General features: G+C 37.0%; 1 protein-coding gene across 2 annotated transcripts; it reads left to right on the top strand.

Moving 5' to 3' along the window:
• Positions 1 to 25,695, top strand: l(3)76BDm (trafficking protein particle complex subunit 8 homolog l(3)76BDm). 2 transcript variants are annotated; one of them, XM_071660735.1, is made up of 15 exons: positions 1 to 290; positions 3,702 to 3,855; positions 5,083 to 5,230; positions 6,416 to 6,582; positions 7,259 to 7,408; positions 9,264 to 9,972; positions 11,176 to 11,451; positions 12,986 to 14,286; positions 15,204 to 15,375; positions 17,031 to 17,118; positions 18,911 to 19,023; positions 20,188 to 20,376; positions 22,345 to 22,595; positions 24,334 to 24,429; positions 24,803 to 25,695. In XM_071660735.1, the coding sequence occupies exons 1-15, from the start codon at positions 134 to 136 to the stop codon at positions 25,098 to 25,100; spliced, it is 4,269 nt and encodes a 1,422-aa protein (XP_071516836.1). In that variant the 5' UTR covers positions 1 to 133; the 3' UTR covers positions 25,101 to 25,695. The 2 variants fall into 2 exon arrangements, with proteins under 2 accessions (XP_071516836.1, XP_071516837.1); XM_071660736.1 differs by lacking the exon at positions 20,188 to 20,376.
• Positions 25,696 to 26,100: the final 405 nt, after the last annotated feature.

Below are 26,100 nucleotides of genomic sequence, written 5' to 3'. Positions count from 1 at the left end.
ATCTGTTTACAAGGGCGAAGGCCAGCGGGTGTTGACGTGAGGTTAGGTTGTGACAAGACTGTAAAGTGGAGGATTTTGACTGACATTGGCGACCCCTAACCCCAGCCAATGATCTCCATCACTCACTCTGAAGATGGCGCAATGCAAACTAACTCCTCACGAGTATATTCAAAATTCCTTTGCTCCACAAGTGGCGATATTGTGTAGTGAGGATGCAGATAATCTGTGCCTGAAGAATAATTTACGATTCGTGGAGCTCATTCAGCCTTTCTGTAGACTTAATAATGAGAGTAAGTAAAGTTAAGAATATGTACACGAATGTGTAGGTAGTGTGGTATGTAGAGTGATGACGTAGGTACATATATAGCTGGTCATGTGTTGAGGTGTGTCATCATCGTGGTGTCGGTTGCCCCCTTATGATGGATACCCTCCAGCATCTTCTTTAACACGTCTCCTTACATGGAGCCAAGATTATCCTCCTGTAATACACTCTAGATAATTCGTTATGATAACTTTTGTAATGGATTTGGAAAGATATTTATTTGATGTTGGAATGGTGCCCAGCCTACACAGAAATGAATGGGGGTAAAGTCAAAAATTTAGTTTTACAGTAAAATTAGCTCAAGGAAATGACATCTTGTGCTTTATTAAGTTCATTATTATGTAGTAATAACCTGTGGAGGGCCGGTCTACCTTACTTTTTATTATAATATATAAAACTTAAATAGTATATCATGGGTATACTGTGGGATTCATTTTTGTAAAGACAAGTTTGACATTTGTGAAGATCAAGTTTTAACATAATGAAAACCTCATTTATTCCTCCTAGCAGCAAGTAGCTCTGCATGTTATGTGAGCATGCAATTCCAGCAACATAGGATTTGTTTAATTGCTATATATATATATATATATATATATATATATATATATATATATATATATTATTGCAGCCAACATTCTTAATTTTAGTTTCCCACATTAGCTAGGTTGTGCCAAGAGCAGATGAAGGAAACTCCATATTTTCTCGCATCCGTTCTCAAGTTACCATGTTCAGTGGGCCAAAACCACAGCTGCCTATCCACAACCAAGCATCACAGACCTTTCCACAATTTCCCCCTTTGCTGCTTCATATTCCCTGGTTCAGTCCTATGACAGCACATCAATCCCTGCAAACCACTTCCTTCCAGTTCATTCTCCCCTGTGCACGCCATTCACCTTCTTGCATGTTCAGGTTTTGATCACACACAATCATTTTCCCTCCATCCTTTCATCTCCAATAGGGTCTTCCTATTCTCCTTGTTCCATCCACTTCTGACCCTCGAGTCCTTTTGACAATCTCTCATTGCTCATGTCCTCTTTGACAATCTCTCATTGCTCATTCTCTCCGTGTGCAAACCATTTCAACACATTCTTCAACTGTCAACCGCATTGTTTTTGTTACCACACTTCTATCTTGCCATCTTATTTCTTACTTAAGCAAACTGCCTCACACCATATACTGTCCTCAAACATTTAACTCCCAGCACATCCACCCTCCTCCACACACACTCATTCATAGCCCATGTATCTTTTTTTTGTATTTAATCCATTTTGGCATTAATCAAGCATGTACTTTGCTTTAGATTATTTGATTATTTACTTTAGTACTTGAAACATACAAAAAAGAAATTTACAAATGAGTGATCTCAACCCAGCCATATATTTAATGACTGTCATTGAGTGATGATGACATCGTGGTTGCTTTCCTTCTCATTAATTCAACTTAGTCAATATGCTATATTCCATATGGATGACATCTTTACAATGTTCTTTTTATCTTGTCCTAAGAGATAGAAATAATCATATCTGATTGGTGTAAAATATATTCAGAATATGTTTTGTATTCTTGTTTGATTATATTTCAAGGTGGAAAAGTTTTGTTGAATCTTAGATTTATGATTTTGTTCTCCCTTGACCACATAGCCTCATAAAACATCCATAGGACTGTACTTGGCTTCTAAACATATTTGGTTATTGTTGCTGATAAAGTAATGTCAACTATTCAATTGGAATTATTTATACTCTTTGGTGTTTTCTTTATTTTGATACAATTTTTATTTTACTCAATGTTTGATATACCACATCTACGAAAGAGCTGAGCTAGTACAGTAACAATGAAAATAGTCATTAAAATGTATCACAGTGAATATATTGATGTATGTGTATTGGGCTTGGGTGAGAAATCTGAATTTTTGTAAATGTTTTGGTTTGAGCAACTTGAGCACTAACTTTAAAGTCATTAATCATTCATACATAGAATTTAGTCTGTCAATTCGTGTGCTACAGCTGTACCCAGCTGTACCACTGCATTTTACAAGTACTCTTATGGACTGGTGCATATGTCATGATTAGATATGGAACTTTATCTACATGATTAATGTTTATCACCTTCATAACCATTTCCACAACTGTATTACTGAATTTTATGTACTATTTGTCACTTTCATGCATTCTTTTTGTGTATTAAACACCTTGATTGTGTGGCATCAGTCTGTAGTTTCCATCACATTGTTTTCATTTTTTCGCTCGCTGTAATTATAAGTTTGTTAGACTTTTTTATGGGAAAAGACATAAATATGGTGCAGGACAATGCCCTTTGCATAATTTTTTATTCACTCAAGATGGACAAATGATAATTGAGAAATATAGGAATAGAGAATGTGCATGAAGAAATGTCTATGATTAGTATTAGTAATGAATAGTCTTAAGAACAGTGTGATGGAAATGATGATAGACTGATGCAATGGATACAAGTTGTGGTATATACAGTTGTATATTAATCAATAAAAAAAGAATGCATGAAACTGTTGAGAAGTACATCATTCTCATTTATACATTCATAAGTAACTCTAAAGGTGATAAAATTATTTATTTGGTTACAATATATCAGCCAGCCCAAAGGGGGTAGTTGTAGCATTTCATCGGCAGTTAATAAATGTTCAGTCAGAGTGCGGCAAGATGATCAGTCACGAATGTGGCTGGTACATATTGAAAATTCAAATAAATCTCACTCTCTAAGGGAAGTTAGGTGAGGTTTCATAGATACTGTTAATTTCTATGAGTATTTCACATACTTTTATGTTATTTCTACATTTTCTTTTGATCTTTATAGCCCTCCCCTGTACCACTAATTGTTGAAAGAGGAATGTTTCGGATGATTAAACATCCATCTGAATTACTGCTACTAAGTGCATGGAGTCCATTGATATTCATTTTGTCTAGATCTGTATGTTGTATCTGTAGTGTTTATAAAGTAAAATTTTGCGAAAAGAATTGCTTTAATTTTCCTCTCTAAGCTTTTTCCATTTGTCCACAGCTACCTTGCTATACAGAGAAGTGTTTTCTCATATTTGCTCTTAGAATACAAAATGAATGAGTACAGTTGATTTGAATGAAGTATTTCACCTTTCTGATCTTCTCGTATCAGGATGAATTGTGTGGTAAAGGAGTTACATCATAAGTTGATTTGAAAGATTACCCTTGCAGATCTCTTGCATGCCATTTTTATTCTAGGATCAAGTCAAGTTTCATGGATTTTGAATACAGGGTTGGCCTTACACAATGGTGGTCCATTATTATTAAAAGCGTAAAGACCATGAATATAGGAATTCTAAATTTGATTTTTATACATATATATAAATACAAAATTATTTTGTTCTTAGTACGCATTGCTGATCCATCTGGCAACACTGTGCCTGTTCGAAATCTTCGTGTGGTGTTTGAAGACATGAATCGGCGGCCACCTCAGCCCACCCTTGGCAAAAAACTCTTGAGTGAGGTGGTGAGCACAACAGCCTGGGATCGGCCAGTTACCAGGTATTGTAACATAATGGGTTATCATGTACATGTCACAGGTTTAGTTGTCTTGAAATACAGGAACTCTTAAGGATGATGGATAAGCAGGAGGCTGGCAATGTGATCCATGTGGAATTAAACCTTTGACCATGAATAATGACTAGAGTTGCAATATCCAGCATTCACCTTTACTATGAAATGGGACTTGAGTTCACAGATGTCAAAAAAACAGGTTGTACATCATGCATGGTATGCATACCCTCCTCCAACTAGGAAATGGCTTCGGGGCCCTATAGGTGCTGCCCCCTAAAGCAGTGGTTGGCTGAAACCCTCTGCATAAACAGTGACTCAGTCAGCTGACTTCTGCCACCCACATAGTGATTTATTTGTCTTTTCTGTGTTTAGGTAATTCATTAATGTAATAATGACAAGCTAAGTGATACTATATGATATTTGTGAGAAGTGTTCATGAATCCCCTTTCATTTTTACCCCCATCAGTCCAGGGCTCGCTTCTGTACATACTGTCACACAATCCTACAACTCCTCCAGCAGTGCTACCCCTTCCTTAGCTTTTGCTCATACACTAACCCTTGACTTTACCCTTCAGACAATACTAAACCTTTCTCCTCTTCTCCACTTTGGCTTTGTTTTGCTCAGGGCTGGAAAATTCAGTTTCCTCTCAGACATGCTACTTATCTCTTCTTTCTTCTCAACTTGGTTACATCCACACATATTCAGACACCCCAGATGAGCATTTGAGGAGGATGGGTACTCCTTGCTTGGCTCCTCCTTTTCTTCTATCTTTTAGGAAAAAATGCATTGGAGGGGAGGGTTTCCAGCCTTCTGCTCCTGCCCTCTTTAGTCACCTCCCATGACATAAAGGGAATGCATGGGAAGTTTTCTTTCTTATATATTCAAGTATTTATTGGTAAATAGTTATAAGCTTACTTTATATTCCATTACCATGGTAATAATGGTGTAAAATGACAAATGCCACTATATTACTGTTTTGGTATTACTGGAATCTGCCTGCACATGGTTACACTGTCACCTTTGGCAAGATTGTATCATTGCCAGTGGACTAAAAGGAGTACAGTCTTGCCGAAAAACTTACCACTCCAAAGGATTCTATCTTTTCCTTGCTACTTGAAGTTGAAGGAGCCTCATAAAAAGGTTCTTGGGTTATACAATTGAATAATGTTCTCGCAAGGTTTGGTATTAATAAGAGGTACTATACTTCCATTTAGGACAGTGGGTGCATCTGGAACTCGTGAAGCACTTGAGTTAGAGTTACAACCAACAACTCCATGGTTTGAGGCTTGGCGTGATACATTTCTTCAAGTTCAGTATCCTTCAGACCATGAATTTACTAAGCATTATATTGCATGCATTGTGGTAAGTATGCATATCTGGTACACTGTAGCATAAGTATGAAATGACTTTATTTCTTTTGATAGTTGATATATTCATGGATGATGATAATGCCAGTATATATATATATATATATATATATATATATATATATATATATATATACACACACACAATATGCTAATCATATTGATGATAATGTTGATATACTCTTTTTCAAACAGTTTTTTCTTCCCTGAGGTACTTCAGGAAAAGGTCAACATTAGCATCAGTTGCACTCATTCACTTTTTAGTTGTCATGTATAATGAACCAAAACTTGACTTACTATTCACAGCCAAGCCACACAGGCTGTTCCCTGGCTTACCCTGACTTCTTATGTTCCTTGGCTCAGTCAGTCGGCATTGATTACTTTCTTTAGAGATGCCACTCCACTTGGAATTTTTAAGTTGTTATTATTTTCCATTTGGTATTGGCCTGCCAGTATGTCCCAAGCCATCACTCTTTTAAGTATTAGACTTAATAAATTTTTTGGTTATGTAAACTTTAAGTGCAAGCAGGATGAAAAAATTATTTTATACAATATCCATGGTGACCATTATGAATGTATTTGTTTCACTGAAAAAATTTTCAGAGATCATCCGTGAAGTGACTGTAGAAATTATTTTTAAGAATGATAAACATTTGGTCAAGAGAAGTTTACCCTTGTTTAATGGAAGCTGAAGATATAATGAAATAGAAAATGCAAAATATGAAAATGCCAAGACCAAGCACAAGTCACTTTTTCACAAGCTGTTAGAAGTAATGTTTTTGTGAGATTATTCCTCATTAAATTTTTTCCTAAAGGGTATCTTTCCTTGATGGCTATAGTGGTAAAATAAATTCTCTAGCAAATATTTGAATTTTTTATGCTAGGATGGTAATAGTTGTACTGCATTAAGGAAACTTAAAGCTGAAAAGGGCATCAAGAGAAGTATACATTGCACTGTTGCTGTAAGTGTAGAAAACAGGTGCCCTGAATTTTTGTGTAGAAAACGAAACGATGTAAAAATGCACAATTGAGTGATTTCCATATGTGCATGAAAATTATATTTTTCTCAACATCTAGTCAAAAGCAATTAGATAATTATAATGATTAGTGATGTACTTTTCCCATGGTGAGATTGCAGTCATATCTGTTGTTTATATCTAATTATTATTATTATTCACAGGTAGTAGCATCAACTAGTGATAATCCAGTGGACCAACTCACTCGACTTTCTCAGTACCTACACCAGCAGCTACATCAGACACCAGCCCGTTTCCCTAAGTGGTTTTCTCCCAATATTCTCAAATTCTATCTCCTCATCCATGATGTTACTGCTGGAGATCTTACAAAGTAAGTAGTAAAGTAAGAAACATTTACAAAAGTAATAGTAAAGTAGGAAGTGCGTAAAGTAAGTAGTAAAGTAGGAAATGCTTACAAAGTAAGTAATAAAGGAGGAAATGCAGATATCTGACTCTTTCTGTTCTCATTAAGTCAGAGTCCAATTCATTGGAATGGATCACATAAAGAAAGGATGTATGAGAGATGTGGTATGGCAGGGAATGCAAAGGGGGTGAATCGCTAGAGTGGTAGGTAGAATGGGTGAAATGTAATACTTTGAGGTGGTTTGGGAATTGAAAAGAATGCAAGACTGGGAGTTTACAAGGAGTGTGTATGATGGTACAATTTAATGGGTCAGTGTGAGTGGAAGACCACCTGTGACATGGGCAAATAGGGCAGAGGTAGAGAAATAGTGGAAGAATGCATGGAATGGTGTATGCAAGAGAGGCATGTGAGTACAGGGATACATGAAGCCTCTTTTGCATATCTCCCCTTTGATGGGAGCTTCCGGAGGGAATGTGCATCAGAAATATAGCTAGATAGTCAAACATACATTTGATCTTGCTTTGCCTCTATTGGATCATATTTATGAACTAAATATATTATATATATATATATATATATATATATATATATATATATATATATATATATATATGTATATACATTTTTTTTTTTAATTTCCCAGGTCAGAACAGATCTTTGAACAGATGACAACCTCATATGGAAGTAGCAACTGTCATTTGTTGCAGATCAATTCTCGTCACATTGACCAAACAGATGTGCACCTACCAGATCCTTGGAGTCAGTTCCTCATTCAACGGGCATCTTGTGATCCGTAAGTAATCAGATATACATAGTTTTTAGTACTATTACAAAGAACTAAATGCCAGTCATACTGAGGTGGGAGAGGGTTTTCATTTCACAGATGTGATGGCCGTTAATGTTTATTTTTTAAGGGTCTTTAAAGAGTATTTTGTTCTTGTGTTGATGTTTGTGGTGCAGGGAATGAATGTCATGTATGTTGTATGGAAAGCCTTGGATAGTTGGTATTTTGAGTGGGAATGATTGGCCACTTAAGGTAATGGGAGGGTGCAGGTTGGAATTGTGTTTGTCTGGTTTCAAAACAACAAAAACTGTTGAAATTAGGAATATGCCTAGTGGTATCTTCTCAGAAAATTACAGTTAAAGAGCATCCAGTCTTAATTGCCCAGTTAAATCACTTAAAAATCTTTTGGACTTAATCATAGATTATCAAGGGTCCTATTTCTCTGTGCATCCTTGAACTTAGGGACTCCTCTCAGCATTATTAGACATTGTGGATCTATCATGTGTAGTTCTTAAGGTATTTTTCTTTTAGGAGAAACAGATTTCACAGGACCTCGAATCTCCATTGAAGGTATTTATTTTTGCTTATTGGGTAAGTCAAACATGAACATTTTCTTCTGAAGTTGTAATTTTTCATATGGGTATGCTTTCTTGCTTGCAAGGTAGATGTCAGAGGCTCTAGAGATATGTTGGTTTAGAAAAATGAATTTTTTTTTTTTTTTTTTTTTTTTTTTTTTTTTTTTTTTAAACTGAGACAGTGACCAGTGAACTTTTTTGTCCTAGTTATCTTGCCCTATAATGCCTTCCCATCCCACTCTGAAAAACTTTCTGTTCATGAACTATGACTTGTTTTGATTGACACCAATGAACTGGAAATTATGAGTTGCTGGGCAGCCAGGAGTGAGTAGGTCAATGGTGTCATATTTGTGGGGGTCTCTAGGTAGCTGAAGGTGGGCCTGAAATGAGTGAACATTTGCTGCCTTGGTTGGATGCTTGGCAATGGATTGGGAAAGGGAGAGCCAGTGCTTTCTCATCAGAAGCGCTGAGGATTGGAAGCTTTTTTTTTTTTTTTTTTTTTTTTTTTTTTTTTTTTTTTAGGATATTCTGGGGAATATCATGGGATGCTGCCTTGGAGGGAAAAGTTTTTCTGTTTTCAAAACCTGCATATTTGATAAAGAGTTTTGATTTGGTTGTCTAATCTTAAAAGTTTCAGTTGCTTCAAAGATTTTTTTTTTTTTTTTTTTTTTTTTTTTTTTTTTTTTTTAAAGATTTGAAGATCATGGATTAGAAAACTGTGAAAATGGAACTCTCATTACATTGAAGTCTCTTGTATTGAATACAGGGTATCATAATCCATTATTCCATGATTTATTTAATTAAAGGGTATTATTCTCTTAAATTGTACCATGTGGGGAGGGAGTTTTTCATGTGTGAGACCCCATCTCTCGAACATTTTCTGTTTTTTAACTATTTCTGAGACTTATGTATTTTGTCTGCATGTTTGAACAAATCTGGCTTTTAAGATTTTTCTCTTGAATGCATTTGGTTCCAAATAGAGCTATTAGTTCAGGTGACTGACATGTTTCTCTTTTAAAGAGAAATCTAAAGGTGTATCATTTTACGTAATTCATGATTGATGCTGATTGTGTGGTATGAACACTTAAGCATTTTTTACATTATACACTTGTCATCATGATCATTTATCATGTGGCATCAGTGCAAGTGCTGTGTAATTCAATAACCCACATTCAATGAATGTAGGGATAGCATAAGTCATGGATGTTCAGTAACACGTAGGTAGCATTGTATGTTTATTTGTCTCTAAAGTTAACGATTTGCCTAATGATATATGATTACATTTGCAGCAGTGGTGGTAGTAGTTCAGAGGCCAGTAGTGGTACTGGGACTCCACGTGAGGATGTTAGTGGTCTTCCATCTCGAGTTACTGAAGGGGATACTACTGACTGTTGTGAGCCAATACATCCTTTATCTCCATCAATACCTCCAATAGATGAAAAAAATGGAACATTTGATATTTTGCCTGGAGTAGAGATATCGGCTGATGTGCCTGTAATGGTTAATAGACCTAGTTTACCAACTAGTTCAGGTCATCATCATGGTGGCTGCTTGACATCATCTGATGTTGACCGTATACGTATCTTCATTCATGAATTTTGTGTAAGATCCCTGATTCCTCATGTTGAGAGGCAGATAAGATATTTGAATGAGGTGGTGACAAACAGATCACGGTCCAAGTCTCTCTTAAGTGCCACGCGACGTTGGCTAGTTGGGAACAAGAGCCCAGGCAGTGCCACCAACTCTGTTATTTACAGTCCCGAAGCTACTGAACTTCAAACAAGAAGGCTTGCAGACTTGTGCTTCATGTTTGGTCTCTATGAAATTGCATATAGTTTCTATCACACAGCAAAGAATGACTTCAAGAGTGATCAAGCATGGTTGTATTTTGCTGGTGCACAGGAAATGGCTGCTCTTGCTGCTTTCATGCAGAACAGCTCAGATTATCCCAAACGTTACTTAGAAAACAGTTTGCAGACCTACCTCACTGTTTGCAAGGTAAGTTTATGAGTTCTTGCCATTGTAAAAGTTGTATAAACATAATGATCTCGTACTTATACAACAGAAAAACTGCACATATACAAAGAAGAAAGTAGTTATAGTTGATAGTGCTCACAAGTACCTTTGACAAAATCTTAGCATGAGGTAAGACTAGTTCATAATACACACCTCATGCAGAGAGGGGGATATTGAAAGGGGGAAGGAGAGAGGGAGGAAATGAGATACAAAATCTGACATAAGGCTTAAATCATGTTCAGTTATGATAAACTGTAATATGATAACATTATGCTACCATTTTTTTCTCATAATAGAGTTACAACTGATTTTGATAGAGCTTGATGTGGTTGTTGTAGGTTAGATGTAGATAGTGATTAGTAGGCTGCCACTTACCAGGGAGGTATATTACTGGTAAAACCTGCCTAGGTATTATTAGGTTTGGTGATGGCTGCTTACTGAGCCAACAGATCAGTGGTTGACAATGACAAGCCCCGACTGGAACAGGTAGCTGTCTTTTCTGTCTGCCTCATTTACATGTGGACTGGTGGTATTTTGTCCACAAACATACTATCTCTTTTTGTAACACTCAACACCTGACAACAATAGATTGAAGTAGTAGGCAGGAACGTTGGAGAGGTAGAAAACATTTAGTAAAAGTAGTGGGAAGAAACATTAGTAGTAGGTTGGAAAATTAAGTAGACACATTACGTAGAAGCGGAACATTAGGTAGGAACTTCTGAAAACAATGCATTAGTGTTGCCTTTAGCAAGTGACTTGTTAATTGTGAGCCACAAAAGGCTAAGAAGCTGCATTGGAGTTCAATTTATGGAGACTGTTGCTGTGGCCACCCCCTTAAGGCATTTCCCAAAGGGAACAGGCATCACTAGATAGATAGGTTAGGTGCAAGGATGTAGAAATGATGTACACTTAACCATGTACTTTAGTCATAATACTCTTTATGTTACATTATCTTGCCCTTGAAGAAAAACTCAACTGCATTTTGACGATAAAGGCAAAATGTATATTTTATATTTATCTTGTTTTCTTACACTTGATCACCTTTTTATAATCTTTTATGACAGAGAATTAACTAAAGGTTTGATAGCATGTCTTTGTTGACAGTAACACTTCTAATTTATAATATAGATTTTAATGATTTTTTTCATGTTTAGAAAGGAAATAATGCCCTCAGTTTTTCATCAGGTTTATAATTTTGCCATACGAGCAACATTACTTAGCTCAGAGGTGCTGAAGCATTGTGGAGAATATGGTGAAGCTGCCATGATGTTTATCAAGCTAACATCAGAAGAGAGTGACTTACTGTCTGCCCTTATGTTAGAACAAGCAGCTCACTGCTTTATCAATTCTCAGAGACCACTGCCAAGAAAATATGCCTTCCACATGACTCTAGCTGGACATAGGTTCAGTAAAGCTGGGCAGCGATCCCATTCATTACGAGCATATAAACAGGCATTTCAGGTAAGAGGTGAATTTTTCCATTGTATTATGATTACCAGAATTTTTGTTTAGCCATAGAAATTTCTGTGTTTATTGCTTCCATTGAAACTAGATTAAATTGGACCTATTTTCTGTACGGGCTTTATTTTTTCTTGCTTTCATATTCATAGCATAAGTTATTAAAATATTAAGTTCTAAGGGTAGCCCACCTGTCAGGAAAGATAGTTTAACGGAAGTGTATGGGGTGAGGTGCTATTAATGGGCTGAACTAAGGCATATGAAGTGTTCAATGTAAGCCATAGAGTGGTCACAAGGGGTCTGCTGAGGATTGTAGTCTCTGGTTTTCATGCATTGGATATAGATTGGATGCGTGTGTACAAGGCCATTGCTCGTTTGGTCCATGCATTACCTCTAAATTGGAAAGAAGTTAAGTACAGTATAAAAAAGATGATAGAAAGGTTATGATATGCACAGAAATTAAACCTAAATATGTTCTGTCTTATAATAGATTAATTAAGTTTTTGAACTAGTTCCCATCTGTAGACTGTTTTGAACCCATTTGCTGTGGCCATTTCATATACAAGCTGGCTTTTTTTTTTTTTTTTTTTTTTTTTTTTTTTTTTTTTTCTTCTGTACTTAATGCATTTATAGATAAAATCCTTGAATCAGCTGCCTCAACTGTGAGGTAGAAAATAAAACCATAGATGCTGGTAGCGGCATCACATGTATTGTAAATGGTACTACTGTCTGAATTTTTCCATACATTGGTCTGTCTGTGTGGAAATGTTATGAATGCCTTTAAAAAATTTACACCCTCAATTTCCAGTGATTTTTGAAGCTATAATTAGTCATGAAAACCCATAGAAATCAGATTTGTTTGTGATAGAAACGCTTCTAAAAGTACCACTCATCTTGCATATGCCAGGGAGTACTCCTGTAGTAACTTGAGCTCCTTTTCATTTATTCCTGAGGATAGGAAAGTGAATACTACCCTCATATCAACTTTGTGTCTTAGAAGGACACCCTGTTATCATTCACCTCATCTTTTTCTTTTTTCGCTTGTCCATTTGCCTCCATCTTTAGTATTCCCATGTGTTCCTCTTTTTTTTTTTTTTTATCCCCTCTGAAGTTGTTGATATTTGCTGGAGAATGGATGCAAGCAATTGAACCTTTTTATTCTCAACTTCCTGGCACTTCCATGGGAAGTGGTGATGAGATACGAAAGAAAACAGTTAATATAAAGATCTGATAATGTTTGCTCTCTGTGAATGATTAGTTTAACCACTTTCGTTGAACAATTATGGTCAGAATTGCCATAGTCTATTGATTTTGTTAAATCACTTTTGAAACAAATATGTTTTGAAAATAATTGCATTTCTTAATTGTTAGTCATCTTAATGATAAAGGACTTATATGAAATGTTTTTCAGCATAATGTCATACATTAGAACATAATCAAAACTGGTTTTGTCTTAATATCTCTCAGTTTTGAAGATGATTATATTTTAAATGGGGCTTGTAGTAAGGGAAGTGTATATGATAATAGTTCTTTACAGGTTTATGCTACCAGAGGTTGGGTCCTTGCAGAAGACCACATTCACTTTACCTTGGGCAAGCAGGCGCACCACCTCAAGCAGCTTACTGAAGGCTTGGAAGCTTACAACTGTTTGGTGGATCAGAGACTAAAGCAGGATGCATCAAGTCAGCAGTCCCCATCTCAGCAGATGACATATGTTAGAGAGTTTATCAATACTTTCCATCAGTATGTGCAGCAAGAATGGGATTCATCAACTGGTCTCCCTTGTCTTCCACTTCCCTTGATCGACTCCCAGGGGACTAGGGTCTTGCTGGGAGCTCCTCAGGATCCTCCAACAAACTGTGAATGGACCGCAGCATCTCATGTATCATTAGACACTGATTCATCAATTAATGACCGATGGTTTGCTCTAGAGCGAGAATTGGTTGGGGCAAGTCATGTCTCCACTATGGTATTTCGCCCAAACTTGCAGCTGCTCACTAGTGACACTCCAAATACACAGAGTCCTGTTGTACCAGTGAATGAACCTGTGTTAGTTGAAGTGGTTATGAATAATCCTCTAGCAGTAAGTTTAACGATCAGTCATGTCCGATTATTTTTTACTTTTGAACCAACCAGTAATCTTGGAGCTTCTGATACTCCTGTTTTGGACTCTTCTTGCTCTGAGTTCACTCTTGCTGCTGGTGCTCAGGAAAGGGTTAGATTAGAGTTGAATCCCGTATGTATAGGTAAATTATTGATAAAAGGGATTACGTATAAACTTTCCCTTACACCTGACATAAACTCAGGGACCCATTCAGGGTCAGCAACAGTTGTGATTATTGAAGGTCAACAGATCATTGAAGTTAAGGGACCAAGACTGAATAATACCTCCACAGAAAAGTGCAGTGTCGTGTATGCAAGTGATAAAAGATTAGAAATAACTGTTGTGCCACCAATGTCGAGGTTAAGTGTGACCTTTCATGATTTGCCTCAAATTCTCAGTTGTGGTGAACTCTGTTGTAGAGATGCATTGATAACAAATATTGGACCATGCCCAATAAATGTGCTCAAGCTGGCTGTGTCCGACCCTAATCATGTGTACATGGAAATAAAAGAAGTGCCATTGTCAAGTGAAAATATAATTGCCCTCTCAGAATCTGAGACAGTAGATGGCAAGATCACTTGTAGAACCGAGACATTAACATTACAGAATGGTGTATTAAATCCTGGTGAGACGATACAGGCAAAACTATGGTTACATGCACCCATGTCACCAGGGGCATTTGATGTGGAACTGCTTTTCTACTATGAAACTCCATCTTCATCAGGAAAGAGCAGGTATGTGCATAACTCAAGATTTAAATGAAGGATTTATAAGCATTTTTTCTTTATTATGATTGTGTAAAACACCTGCATATGTCCTTTGATTCACAGTTATAGTTGGTGGACATAAGGGATTTGGTAGGGATGCACTTTGTCAGAATTTTTTTATGTGCATTTGTTTTCTGTCACCTTGTACATCTCTTCTCCATGTTGGTTATTGTTTGTCTAGAAAGTTTAGGCTGGAAGTGCTTATTGTGTTGTTGCTTTGCAAAGTTAATCAAGTCAATCATCAATAGCCAAAATTTCAGTGTCCCCAAGAAACCTTGCCCACCTATCCTAAATTTGGAAAGGTGATGTCACACTTTAGATTTAGTACTTTGTCAAGTCTCCTTTCACCTTGCGAGGTTCCTAAGGCTTTCTTTCTAATTTCTTTGGTTCTACAGGATCTCTTCTGACTAAAGTGAAGCACTGATGAGGCCTTACAGGTAGCAGCCATCTGATCGTGTGTTCTGAGGTCCTTGTGCACCTACAAATTTCATTTGAAATCACTTTTTCTTGCTTCCAGGCAAGAATTACGGGTTTCTCTTCCTCAGACAGTGCTCAGAAGTGAAATTCCCAAAATGAAATGGGGTGCCTGGAAGAGTAAAGAAAGGACTTCCTTTCAGGATAGCTAGAGGTGGATGTACAATGATTTTACCATGAGCATTTCATGTGCCTGTACTCAAAATAAACCTTAGCCATCTAAAATGTATAGGGAGCAGACTGGTTTTTATGGACGCTGTACAAACTTTGGACTGCATTCAGTATTAACCTTTCCAGCCTTAGCACAGCTTTCATGTTGACATAAGTTAGACCCTCTGAGTCATTTAGTTAGTTTTTTTTTTTTCAGTGCTGTCAGCATTTTAGTCTTAAACAGGGCTTAAAAATTTCAGGTATCGACTTTTGCGACACTTCAGCAGTATTTATGTAGAAAGGAGCCTGAGTTTGAAGGTGACATCTAGAGTAAGTCAGAACCTTCAGGAATCTATTGGGCATCAGCAAGAAAACAATGGAATATACAGCTACACTTCTAATCTTGTTATAGAAGCGCTCAACAGCTCTGAGGTAAGAATAGAGTACAGTGAGTGATGGTAGAAGTTGAAGGGTAAAGGTCAAGGTGCTCAGAGTGTATGAGGGGACTAGATGTGTAGAGATAAGATGGGCATGTGTGAGTCCGATTAGCAATGATGCCCATACGGCAAGGCTGGAGATGAACACTACAATTGGTCAGGATCATTAGGTTTGTATAGAAAGGCAGCTTTACCTACTTGCAATTACCTATTATGAGAATTTGACAAAAGGCAGAGCTAGTGAGTAGCAGTCATTGCACATCTTAAGTGAATAAGAATATTGTTGCTCCCTGCCACCAAGCATTTATAGGCTGTGGTTGCAGAATCATTCTTGTGATTGAAATATTTTGAAAAAGCTATTGTTTGTGGTAACATAGAAGATTTGGGAATTGATATAAGCTGTTATGATATATAGCATCTAAAGAGTTTACCAGGGAATGTTTGTACTTGTATTTGTTCTTTTTTCATTCATATTCACCATTTCCTGCATTAGCGAGGTAGTGTTAAAAACAGAGGACTGAACCTTAAAGGGAATATTGTCACTTGACCCCCTTCTCTGTTCCTTCTTTTGGAAAAGTAAAACAAGGGTGGGAGGGGATTTCCAGGTCCCTGCTCCCACCCCTTTTAGTCACCTTTGCCGACACTCTGTGAATACGTGGGAAGTATTCTTTCTCCCGTCCCCAGGGACAAGTTTTATATGCCCTGATATTTTGTTTTACTCTGGTTGTTATGCATCTTTTAATTGCTCCATTAACTGGGATGTTGTCTAATCATCATGTATCATGTGCAGGTATCCATACAGAGAAAACTTTTTCTCCTCCTCCTGATTCTCTCTCTCTCTCTCTCTCTCTCTCTCTCTCTCTCTCTCTCTCTCTCTCTCTCTCTCTCTCTCTCTCTCTCTCTCTCTAACCTATTGCATTGTTTTGAGAGACAATAGCATATAGGAAACTCTCCTGTAACAAACATGCAAAAGGATATGACCAATCTCTGATGATGGCACATTGGGACCCTACCTCATTATCTTCATCCACATGATTAATTTAATCTGCATCAGTGCTTCCATTGCTCAGTTCCACAACAAAATTAACATTTCTTCAAGATATTACAAGTTTTGTTGGCCCTGTTTGTTGATAACAGATCAATTAAACCTGAAGAGCAACATCTCATTGCTGTTTACCTTTAAATTTGTTCTCACAGTCAAGTGTACTTTAAGCTTCATAAAGCAGGAGTCAGTGCTTTATTCCAGCTGTCACTTCTTATTTATGTGGGGTTGTCTGTGGGGAGGGGTAAGCAACAACCCAAACTGAAAAGGGATTTTAGTAAACTTTTCTTTCTTGTTTTCATACTATTCGCCATTTCCCGTGTTAGCGAGGTAGCATTAAAAACAGAGGATTGAGCCTTTGAGGGAGTATCCTCACCTGGCCCCCTTCTCTGTTCCTTCTTTTGGAAAAATAAAAAAAAAAAAGGGGGGGGGAAGATTTCCAGCCCCCTGTTCCCTCCCCTTTTAGTCGCCTTCTACCCTACCCAGATCAACTTGGGGCCATGAGTTAGGCTGGTCGCACACATTTGAATGCATAGGAAAAAGGCCCATTGACTTGTTAAAAAAGTGAAAAAAAAAAATCTATATGTGCTTACCCTCTTTATTTGCAGATAGACAGCAGCTGTGGTTCTTATACTGTTGTTGGATTGAGTGGCAACAGTAAAAAGTGGGCTGTTGTACCTCACTGCAATTTGCAAGGTTAGTTTTGGAGGAAATAATGTAAGTGACAAGAGACAAAGAATATTACATATTTGGCATCCATTCACCTATTATTTCGCATCCATACACCTGCATAGGTGATTTTAGCAGCCTTATCCCAGCCTTGTAAGGTTTTTCTCATTTTAGGTATAGCCATGGTCTTGTGCATATCACCTGAACTACCCTTTACTTATACACGCTATTAGACTTTTCATTCATATGTATTGACCAGATTTCTTTGTTCATAACTCTGTTCATTGTTTATGTCTACATATTAACTTTTGTTTCTTAAGAAGACCTCTGTACTGAAGAAATCATATTTTTCTTTTGAGGCTTGCAACAAAATCATATTCCAAGTAAGTCAATGTGAAGGTACCTAGACCATTTTTAGTAAAGCTTGTCAGAAAATATTAACAGTGTAGCCAGTACTTCATCCAGAATCTTGAAAGCTCCTGTTGCTTTGAATGTGCTTTATATGCCACCTGATAGTAAGGTCACAGGTAGAGGCTATTGCTATTGATGACCTTCTGATGAACATGTCATCAGAATCCATTGCCAGAGGATGTTACTTATTAACAGTCTGAGGATTATCTTTTTTTTTTTTTTTTTTTTTTTTTCAGATTCTGGATGATACTTCAGGTCTCTTACATTGTCATTTTTACTCATGATATGGTACCAGGAGCACATAAACTCTACCTGTTGTCATCTTAATGATTGCATATGTATATGACTAGGGACACTTTTCTTTACGTGTATCACCTGTGACTGAATACTGAGGTCATTGTGTGTAAGCTACCTCAAGGTGGGGGTGCTATTTCATGTGTGGCGGCTTGGCGACAGGAATAAATAAAGGCAGCAAGTATGAATATGTATATATGTATATATATATATGTCTGTATTGTATATGTATGTATACATTGAAATGTATAGGTATGTATATGGGCATGTATGTATATACATGTGTATGTGGGTGTGTTGGGCCATTCTTTCGTCTGTTTCTTTGCGCTACCTCACTAACGTGAGAGGCAGTGACAGAGTATAATAATATTAATATAATGTTTGATGATATTGTAGTTCCATAGTGTTGTATGGATGCGAGGTATAGATCGTAGACAAAGATAAAAAGAACTGGATGAATGTGCCAGAAATTTGTAGTTTCTGTACAGATGGGAGGCATAGGCTATAGTCAAAGACATAAAGAATTGGATGCATGTACTGGAAATGAATTATCTTGTGGACAAAATGTGCTGTGGTTAGAGTTGATTGAATAAGGAATGATAGTTTGAGAGAGAGAGGTGTAGTAGTAAGAGGAGTATCTATGAGTTGCCAAGGGAAGAACAGCTTGTGAGCAAAAAAGGTTGTTGTTCCTTTGTTCTTGATGCTGTTTTCTGAGGTGAAACAATATGTGGTGTGAGGAGGGTTGATTAAATAAGAAGTGATTGGTTAGGAGAGAGGTGATATAGTGAGAAGGGTATGTATGAGAAAGCTGGAAAGGGTGTGGAGACATGGTTTGGACATAGAGAGAGGTTGACAAAGAGTGTGTATGATGTGTCGGAGAATGAGATGCTACAAGTACATAGGGTAGATGAAAAGTTACTGAATGTAGCATTTCTTTATTGGCAGAGTAAGTGTGTAAGTAGAAAGGGAAAAGGGTTAGTGGCCTCTGACAAAATTGGCTTGTCCAGCTGTATATATATATTTATATAAATATATCGGTTTCAGAGCCTCTAATAGACTATTTTTATAATTGGCATTTTGCAAAAGTATAACACTCCTTACTCTTTTCATAAAGGTCAAGTGCTGAGATCAGGAGAGTCATGTCATCTGTGTGTGAAGTGCATTCAGTATCAGAATTCGGAAAATAGAGGGCTTATCTTCTCACAGCTTCTTTTTGGCAGTTACCAAGTAAGTTTACCTGCAGGCACTTGGGTAAAAGAGTGTAAAATAATAAAATTGTCTTATCACTCATGTTCATTTCAGAGAATGAATTTGGTAAAACAGAAATTTAATTATTTTGAATAATTGGAAATTTCAAATACTTTATGTTTACTCTTATGGTACTGCACTTCACCTAGTTGTGGTTATTCTATGAGAAAGGTCGCTTCAAGAAGGCTTTATTATTGTCATTGACTAGAAAAGAGCAAATTCTTGTCAAGGACCTTCCCACTCCAGAGGAGTATCTCCCTGCTCCTGAATAGAGTGCAGCCTTGGAGCTGCAAAATACTTGTAAAAGTCCTGGGGTTGGATGATAATCTGTATTGTTCTTTAAATCACTTTCTTGATTAAAAATTGTACCCAGCCTCAAAATTCAAAAAGACTAGGTAGCATTAGGTTATTACATGCCAAACCTCTGGGAGTGGCATCTGGCCCAGTTGAGATGTAGGGTTAGTAAACATGAATGTCATCTTTTTTTTTTCAGTTAGGTTTTTCCCACAAGAGAGACAAGAGGAAGGTTTTACATTTCATCCATTGTGTGAGCTAGTTTGGATGTGCTTGCAGAATAATCACAACTCCCCTCATGCTTGGGAGCAAGACATGGAGTATTTTACAAGGAGAGTGTATGATAGTATAATTAAAAAGGTTTTTATTTGTGGAATACCTCCTGTGACTTGGGGAAATAGACTGGAAGAGTACTGAATGGAGAGAAATGATGATAGAACACATGAAATCAAATGATGCATGCAAGAGAGGCTTAGAAGGACAGGGATAAGTGGAGACTTCTGCCATGACCACCTTCTTGATGGGAATTTCCTTGAGGAAACTGGTGTCAGATATGTGGATAGATAATAGTTCTCCATGGAGCGATAGTGGAATGTGGCTATGCATTGGTTGCATCAAGACAGCAGTGAATTTGGCATGCAAGCACCATTTCACTGAGCAACAGTACCCTTGCAAATGCCAGATTATGGGAGTTGGTGAAGTTTGAAATACCAGACTGGATATTTTAAAGTGTAATCATGTTTATTAAAATGATTTACAGCAAAATGCAGTTTTATGTTGGTGTTTATGTGGCAGCTTTCTCTAAAAAAGAAAAAAAAAATTGTAATGAGAAGGCTTGTCTTTTCCAAGGTTCCACTCAAGTCATGGTGGCGATTTTCACTGAGAGAACGCATAAGTCTGCTACACCTTCTTGCTGACCCACCTCCTCCAAACCCAACTGCAGATCATATTCCTGCACCACCGACTCGAGCCCAGCAAGATGCAAAACATATAAATGATGCAAACACTTTAGACATGGTTGTCACACTTTTATGGAAGGTAATGTCTAAGAAGCTGATGTTTATTGTTGAAAAATCCTGTTCTTGGTGTTTTGTGCTGCTTTTGGCATTGGTAATTCAGGTTTTTTTTTTTTTTTTTTTTTTTTTTTTTTTTTTTTTTTTTTTTATAAAGAGTGTAGTGCATGTTTGGTGCCAAAGTGTACTTTGCTCCTTCTGTAACCCTTAAACTACAAAGCCCCCCAAAATTAGGGATGTCCCATTAAGAGGGTTTCTCAGGAGATTTAAAAAGAATTATCATTTATTAGGAAATACCAAGAAAAGTAGAAAAAGAAAAATCAAATGTACCATATTTGATATGGTACAGACTCTTAAAGTTTGCTTGCTCTCTGATGATGCATTATCTGTGTTATCACTGCAGACTTAACAGATTATGTCACCACCTCAGTGCCCAACCACCAACATGCTTAGGTTATGTAATTCATGCATGTATGTATGTGTGTCATTTTATGATAACAACACACCTCTGCACTTTAATAGACAGTAATCCTAATGCACTGAGTAATAGATAATGATTATGTAAGCAGTTTCACAAAACACCATTCGATTTTATGTGTGGCTTACCTTTGAATGTTTTAGATACCTGGAAGTGGACATGGCAGTGAAAGGAACCAGGAGGCAGAAGTGAGTCATAGGGTAGGGAGGGAACGAAGTCTCTGGAAGTGCTGAAGAATGTGTGGAGAAAGAAAATTATCTGGTTGGGCAATAATGGGAATGTTTAAAGGAATAGTAGTCCCAACAATGTTATTTGGTAGAGGCATGATTGTAGATAAGGCTTTGTGGAGGAGAGTGGATTAGTATTACCCCCAGGGATGGAGTGGAAAAGATTTTGAGTGATTGGGGCCTGAACATACAGGAGGGTGAAAGGCATTCCCAGAATAGAGTGAACTGCAATGATGTGGTGTACTGGGATCAACATGCTGTCAGTAGACTGATCCAAGGCATGTGAAACATCTGGTAAACCATTGAAAGGTCTTTGGGGCCTGGATGTGGATAGGGAGCTGTGGTAATGGTGCATTACACATGACAGCTGGAGACTGAGTGTGAATGGATGTGGCTTTTCTTTTGGGGGGGGTGGCAATCACATATACATATGTTTACACTTTTACTTGCTCCTTTGCTGTAAGATTCCCATTTGTCTTAATAAGGCTCCTGTAGCACTCAGGAAGTCAGCTTTTGTTCACCAGGCAGGACCATAGGTCATAAAGTTAGTGATATATGTGTGCAATAGTGAAGAGTGCATGGCATTGAACTGTAAATGTTGTCATTGTGGTAGTTACATCATGGGCACTCCGTTTGAATGAGTTCTTGTTTTATGATATTTTACTTTTTTTTTACTTTTTTTTTTATCCAGTGATGATGACATAACATCAGTAATAGTGTCTTTTCACTGTAGGCACAACCACATGTAGGCATAGTCCAGTTATGTCCTAAAAATGTATTTATATTTACTTATCTACTTTCGTGCTGAAGGAGCCCCTTCAGTTGAGCTCCCACAGTGCATAGGAGGCTGGTCACATCTACTGGGTATGACCACACATCAAGAAGTGTGGTGATGGGTTTGACTACATGAGATGAGCACAGGACAGTAAGGAGTAAATAGTCATTGCCTTCATAATAAAAGTTACATCTTGAGCCTGTGATATGTTGAATCTGTATTTGTAGTGGTGTACAGATGAGTGATGTTCAGAATACAGACAGGAAATTGTCACTCAAAAATGTTTAAGGAGTGTACTTTCATCTGGGTGTATGTCTGTTGGGAGAGAATTGGATTGTAAGGTGTGCCAGTGTATCACTAGATCAACTGAGATAAAAGTACAGTATGAATAAATTGATTAAGATGGCCGTGATATACAAATTGCATAAAGTATTTTTTGTTATATTCAAGTTGATGTACCTGTTTTATGTTTTGCAATCTTTACGTGATATTTTTTTCTATTTCTTATAACAGGGAGAACGAGGTGGGCATGAAATATGGGGCCAACATAGTATTAATATGCAGAGTCTTGGTAACACTGTAGTGATCCCGTGCTCCCCTCTAAGCCAGGCTGGAGAAGAGGAAAAACCTCCTGTTAGAATCATTCCAGAAACCTCTCCTCAACTACTACAGTCTCCTCTTCCACCACCGTCCAAGCAGAAACACTTAGTCAAAGTCTCTGCTCATTTCCCTGATTCCATGGAGCATGATTTTGTGGCAAACAGGTGAGTAAATAGTTTTTCATACTCATTCATCAGTTCCTGTGTTAGTGAGGTAGCACCAGGAACAGGTGAGGAAAAGACTTTATCCTTTCACATTCATACGATGTCATGTGTGATGCACTAAAGTCACAGATGTCGTAACCACATCCAGGTCCCACAGACCTTTTCCTTGGTTTCCCTCAATGTCATCATATGCCCTGGTTCAATCCATTTACAGGACATCACCCATGTGTATCTGTCTATGCCTGAGAAAATAGTGTGTGAAAGAATTGAAATTTACCAATGTACATTCCATCCTGAAGTGTTGATAATGATTGTGATAAAGTATTATTATTATGATGCTGTAAAAGATGGTCTAGCATCATTTTGAGGTCTGGTATAAGGTGACCCTTTCTCTAGCATCATTTTGAGGTCTGGTATAAGCTGGCCCTTTCTGTCATAAAGAATTGTCCACATTAGTGAGAAACAACTGTCTTTGTTCTTTTATTCTCCCCCCTAATATTTAACTTTGAAATGGTCATATTGGTTGTAGGGTCTACTTAAATGATTGACACATCTTACATCTCCTGATTAGAAGGGGAAATGTTTCTTGCTTCTTGCCATTTTTCAAAGTATTTTTTTTATTATTATTATTATTAAAGAAATTCAGCATTGCTGGTGATGAATAGCATATGTGCACACTAACAGTGAGTGATGGAGAGTAGCTGACACTGATGGGTAGGTTATTGAAGATATTCTTTCATTGACGAGCTTTGTGTATGAACACAGGCACAGCAGTAGGTGTGAGCAATATAAATTCTAATTAGAAATAGTATACTACCCACAAGAAAAATTAATGTATGAAAGATTGGCTGGCATGAGTGGGGAGAATAGTAATTGTGTCTTTTCTTTGGAAATAAGCTTTTTGATTGTCATCAGTTACCTTAGGATTACATAAAGAGAAAATTGGGTGCAATTATGTAATTTCTTCCTTATAAACAAGGCCAAGATGGGAGTGGACTTCCATCCTTTTATATAATCCTGCTAAAATAATTGTATAATAAATGTTCCCCCTTATCACTTTGGTCATTAACATGTTTCCTTTGGGGTAACTTTGTATGCATGACATGCATGTTAATGACTGCACCAACAATGATGATTGGTATGAAATCATTTCTTGTCCTGTATTATATCATTAACTTGACTTTTACCTGGCCTGAATTGCTATATATCATTAATGTTGTAACTGTACAATTTTGTTGTTGGGTTTTATTTGTACAATTTTTAAATGTTGGATTTTTATTTATATCCATATAAAAATAAGTTTGAGGTCATGAAGTATTTTTAAAACTTTGAAGGTAGCTGTTGAGATTGTAATTGAAGAAGGCTACTTAAGGGTGTATGGGTGAGAATTTAGCTCTTGAGACTATAATTTGCTTATTGTTCTCACAGTTTCAGTCATTCATATCCTTGAGACATGAAACAGGTTAGAGATGAGGGGAATATAAAAAAAAGAGGAATTACTTTAATATTTGATGTCATAGGAGAGGAGAGCATAACTGGAGAAGAAACATAAAATATTTTGTAACATTACGGTGATATAAGAACATTGTTCTTGTTAAATACAGGAAACAATTGAAGAAACTTACAGTTCCAGTTGGCTGTCACATTTCAATCATTGGAAGTATTGTATTTAACATGAATAGCTTTTTAGATCTCCGATGTCTCAGATTATAGGCTGATAATTGCAATTCTTATGCAGATTATGCAGCCTTGAGTTTGAGCTCCTCCTCCACAACTGCAGTGCTTGCCATCTTACTACATTCCTTAGTCTCTGCTCAGATAGTTGTCCTAGCAGGTAAGATATTTAAGTATTGTTTATAGTATGTAGACAATGTCATTCATTTAATAGAATTCCTTTTCATGATCATGACTCCACATCCCCCAAATACTGTAAAAGATATTTGAATTATGTCGGGTAGCTTTTTGGCTAAAAGGGACAGGACAGATAGTTTCAGTTTATGAAAGAACAAAAGGGATTTCATATACTGTTGCTGAAGAACTCATGTGCCTGATTTTCAAGAAAAGATTTAGTTTTGTACTCTTGCAATTCATGTTTTGTGTGAGAGAGAGAGTATGGTAGTGAGCGTGTAGTAGTGAGAGTGAGTTAAGGGGAGAAAGTAGTTGTGTTTAATACAGTGAATCTAAAGTGTACATAATGATTCTTTCAGCAATGGGAGTGTGAGCAACCACGTGTACTCCCCGCAGGCTAGTACTCAGCTGCTGTATGTTGGAGGAACTATACGAAAGGTGTCCCTAGTACCTTGGGGGCATAGTAAAGTTCTTGTACGTGTTCTCATCACTACCCCTGGCACTTACAGCCTGGGAGTCTTCTCCCTTACTGCCTTAAGACATGATGCAGTCAAAGATAAATCTGAACAGCCCACACCTCAAATGTGCCAGTTGCAGACCGCTGTTACAGTGAGACAAGTGCATAGAGGAGACCAACATCTTGCTCACAATGCATGATATTCCTATTTTTATGGTGGGCTGAAAAGGATTTGAATTTTTCTATACTGTATATTATTCAATTTATAAGATTGTATATTATTGTTATTTACAGGAATTTGTTAGTGAGGATGATAGTGCCTGCTGTGTTCCAAATGCCTCTGTAATATAATAAGTCAGTAACCGAGAGTCATTCCTTTCTTTCCTGCCACTCCCATATTACCCAAGTGCCTGACCTTGGGTTTAAATTTAAAGGGGTGTCATTTAATGAGAGGTTTTTACTGTACTTTCACTGTGTATGAACCAATAAAATTCCTGCTGATATTCTCTCTCTCTGAGATTGGTAGGTGTTCAAAGTTAAAATGACCTTGGAGAGAAGTCAGTTGTATTTGTGTACTTGTACAGATATTTGTAAATTTCTTAAATAAACAGGTAATGGACATGATTTACTAACCACATATAGATATATCTTGTAAAATTTGCATAGCATATTTGTTAATTATATTAAAAATATTTTATGTTGAAAGGACCTGAAGACTAATATTTATAGCAAAGTTTATGAAGAGCAAAACCTGGTTGATTAATAAAAAGATCTGAATCGTAAGTCAATGTTGAAGTTATTTATTTTTATTTTTTCCATCATGATTAAAACTGTGGTAACACGGGATTGTGTCGGATGTTATCCTCAAAAGTTATATCGCCTCATATGCGGTAGTTTTAATGCTTGTTCATCAGATATTGAGTGTGATAACAAACAATTCATGAATAAACATGAAAAGGTGCACCAGTTCCCAGTGAAAGCAACTAGAAAGTGATTAACCTCATTTTTTAGTTCCTTTATATATTTTGTGCAAAGATGTGTTCATGCTGCTAATTGTTCATAGAAAAATGATGAACAGTCTTATTGAGTTACAGCAATTTTGTGACAAGTAGGGAGCAAGGAGAAAGAGAATGGAATACATATGAGATTGCTTCGGTTAGTGTGTGGCACTACTTGCTGTTATGTGAAAATGCACCTGTA

Source organism: Panulirus ornatus, chromosome 72 (assembly GCF_036320965.1).
Source record: "Panulirus ornatus isolate Po-2019 chromosome 72, ASM3632096v1, whole genome shotgun sequence".
Lineage (NCBI taxonomy): Eukaryota > Metazoa > Arthropoda > Malacostraca > Decapoda > Palinuridae > Panulirus > Panulirus ornatus.
This window is presented reverse-complemented; position numbering and strand designations above follow the sequence as displayed.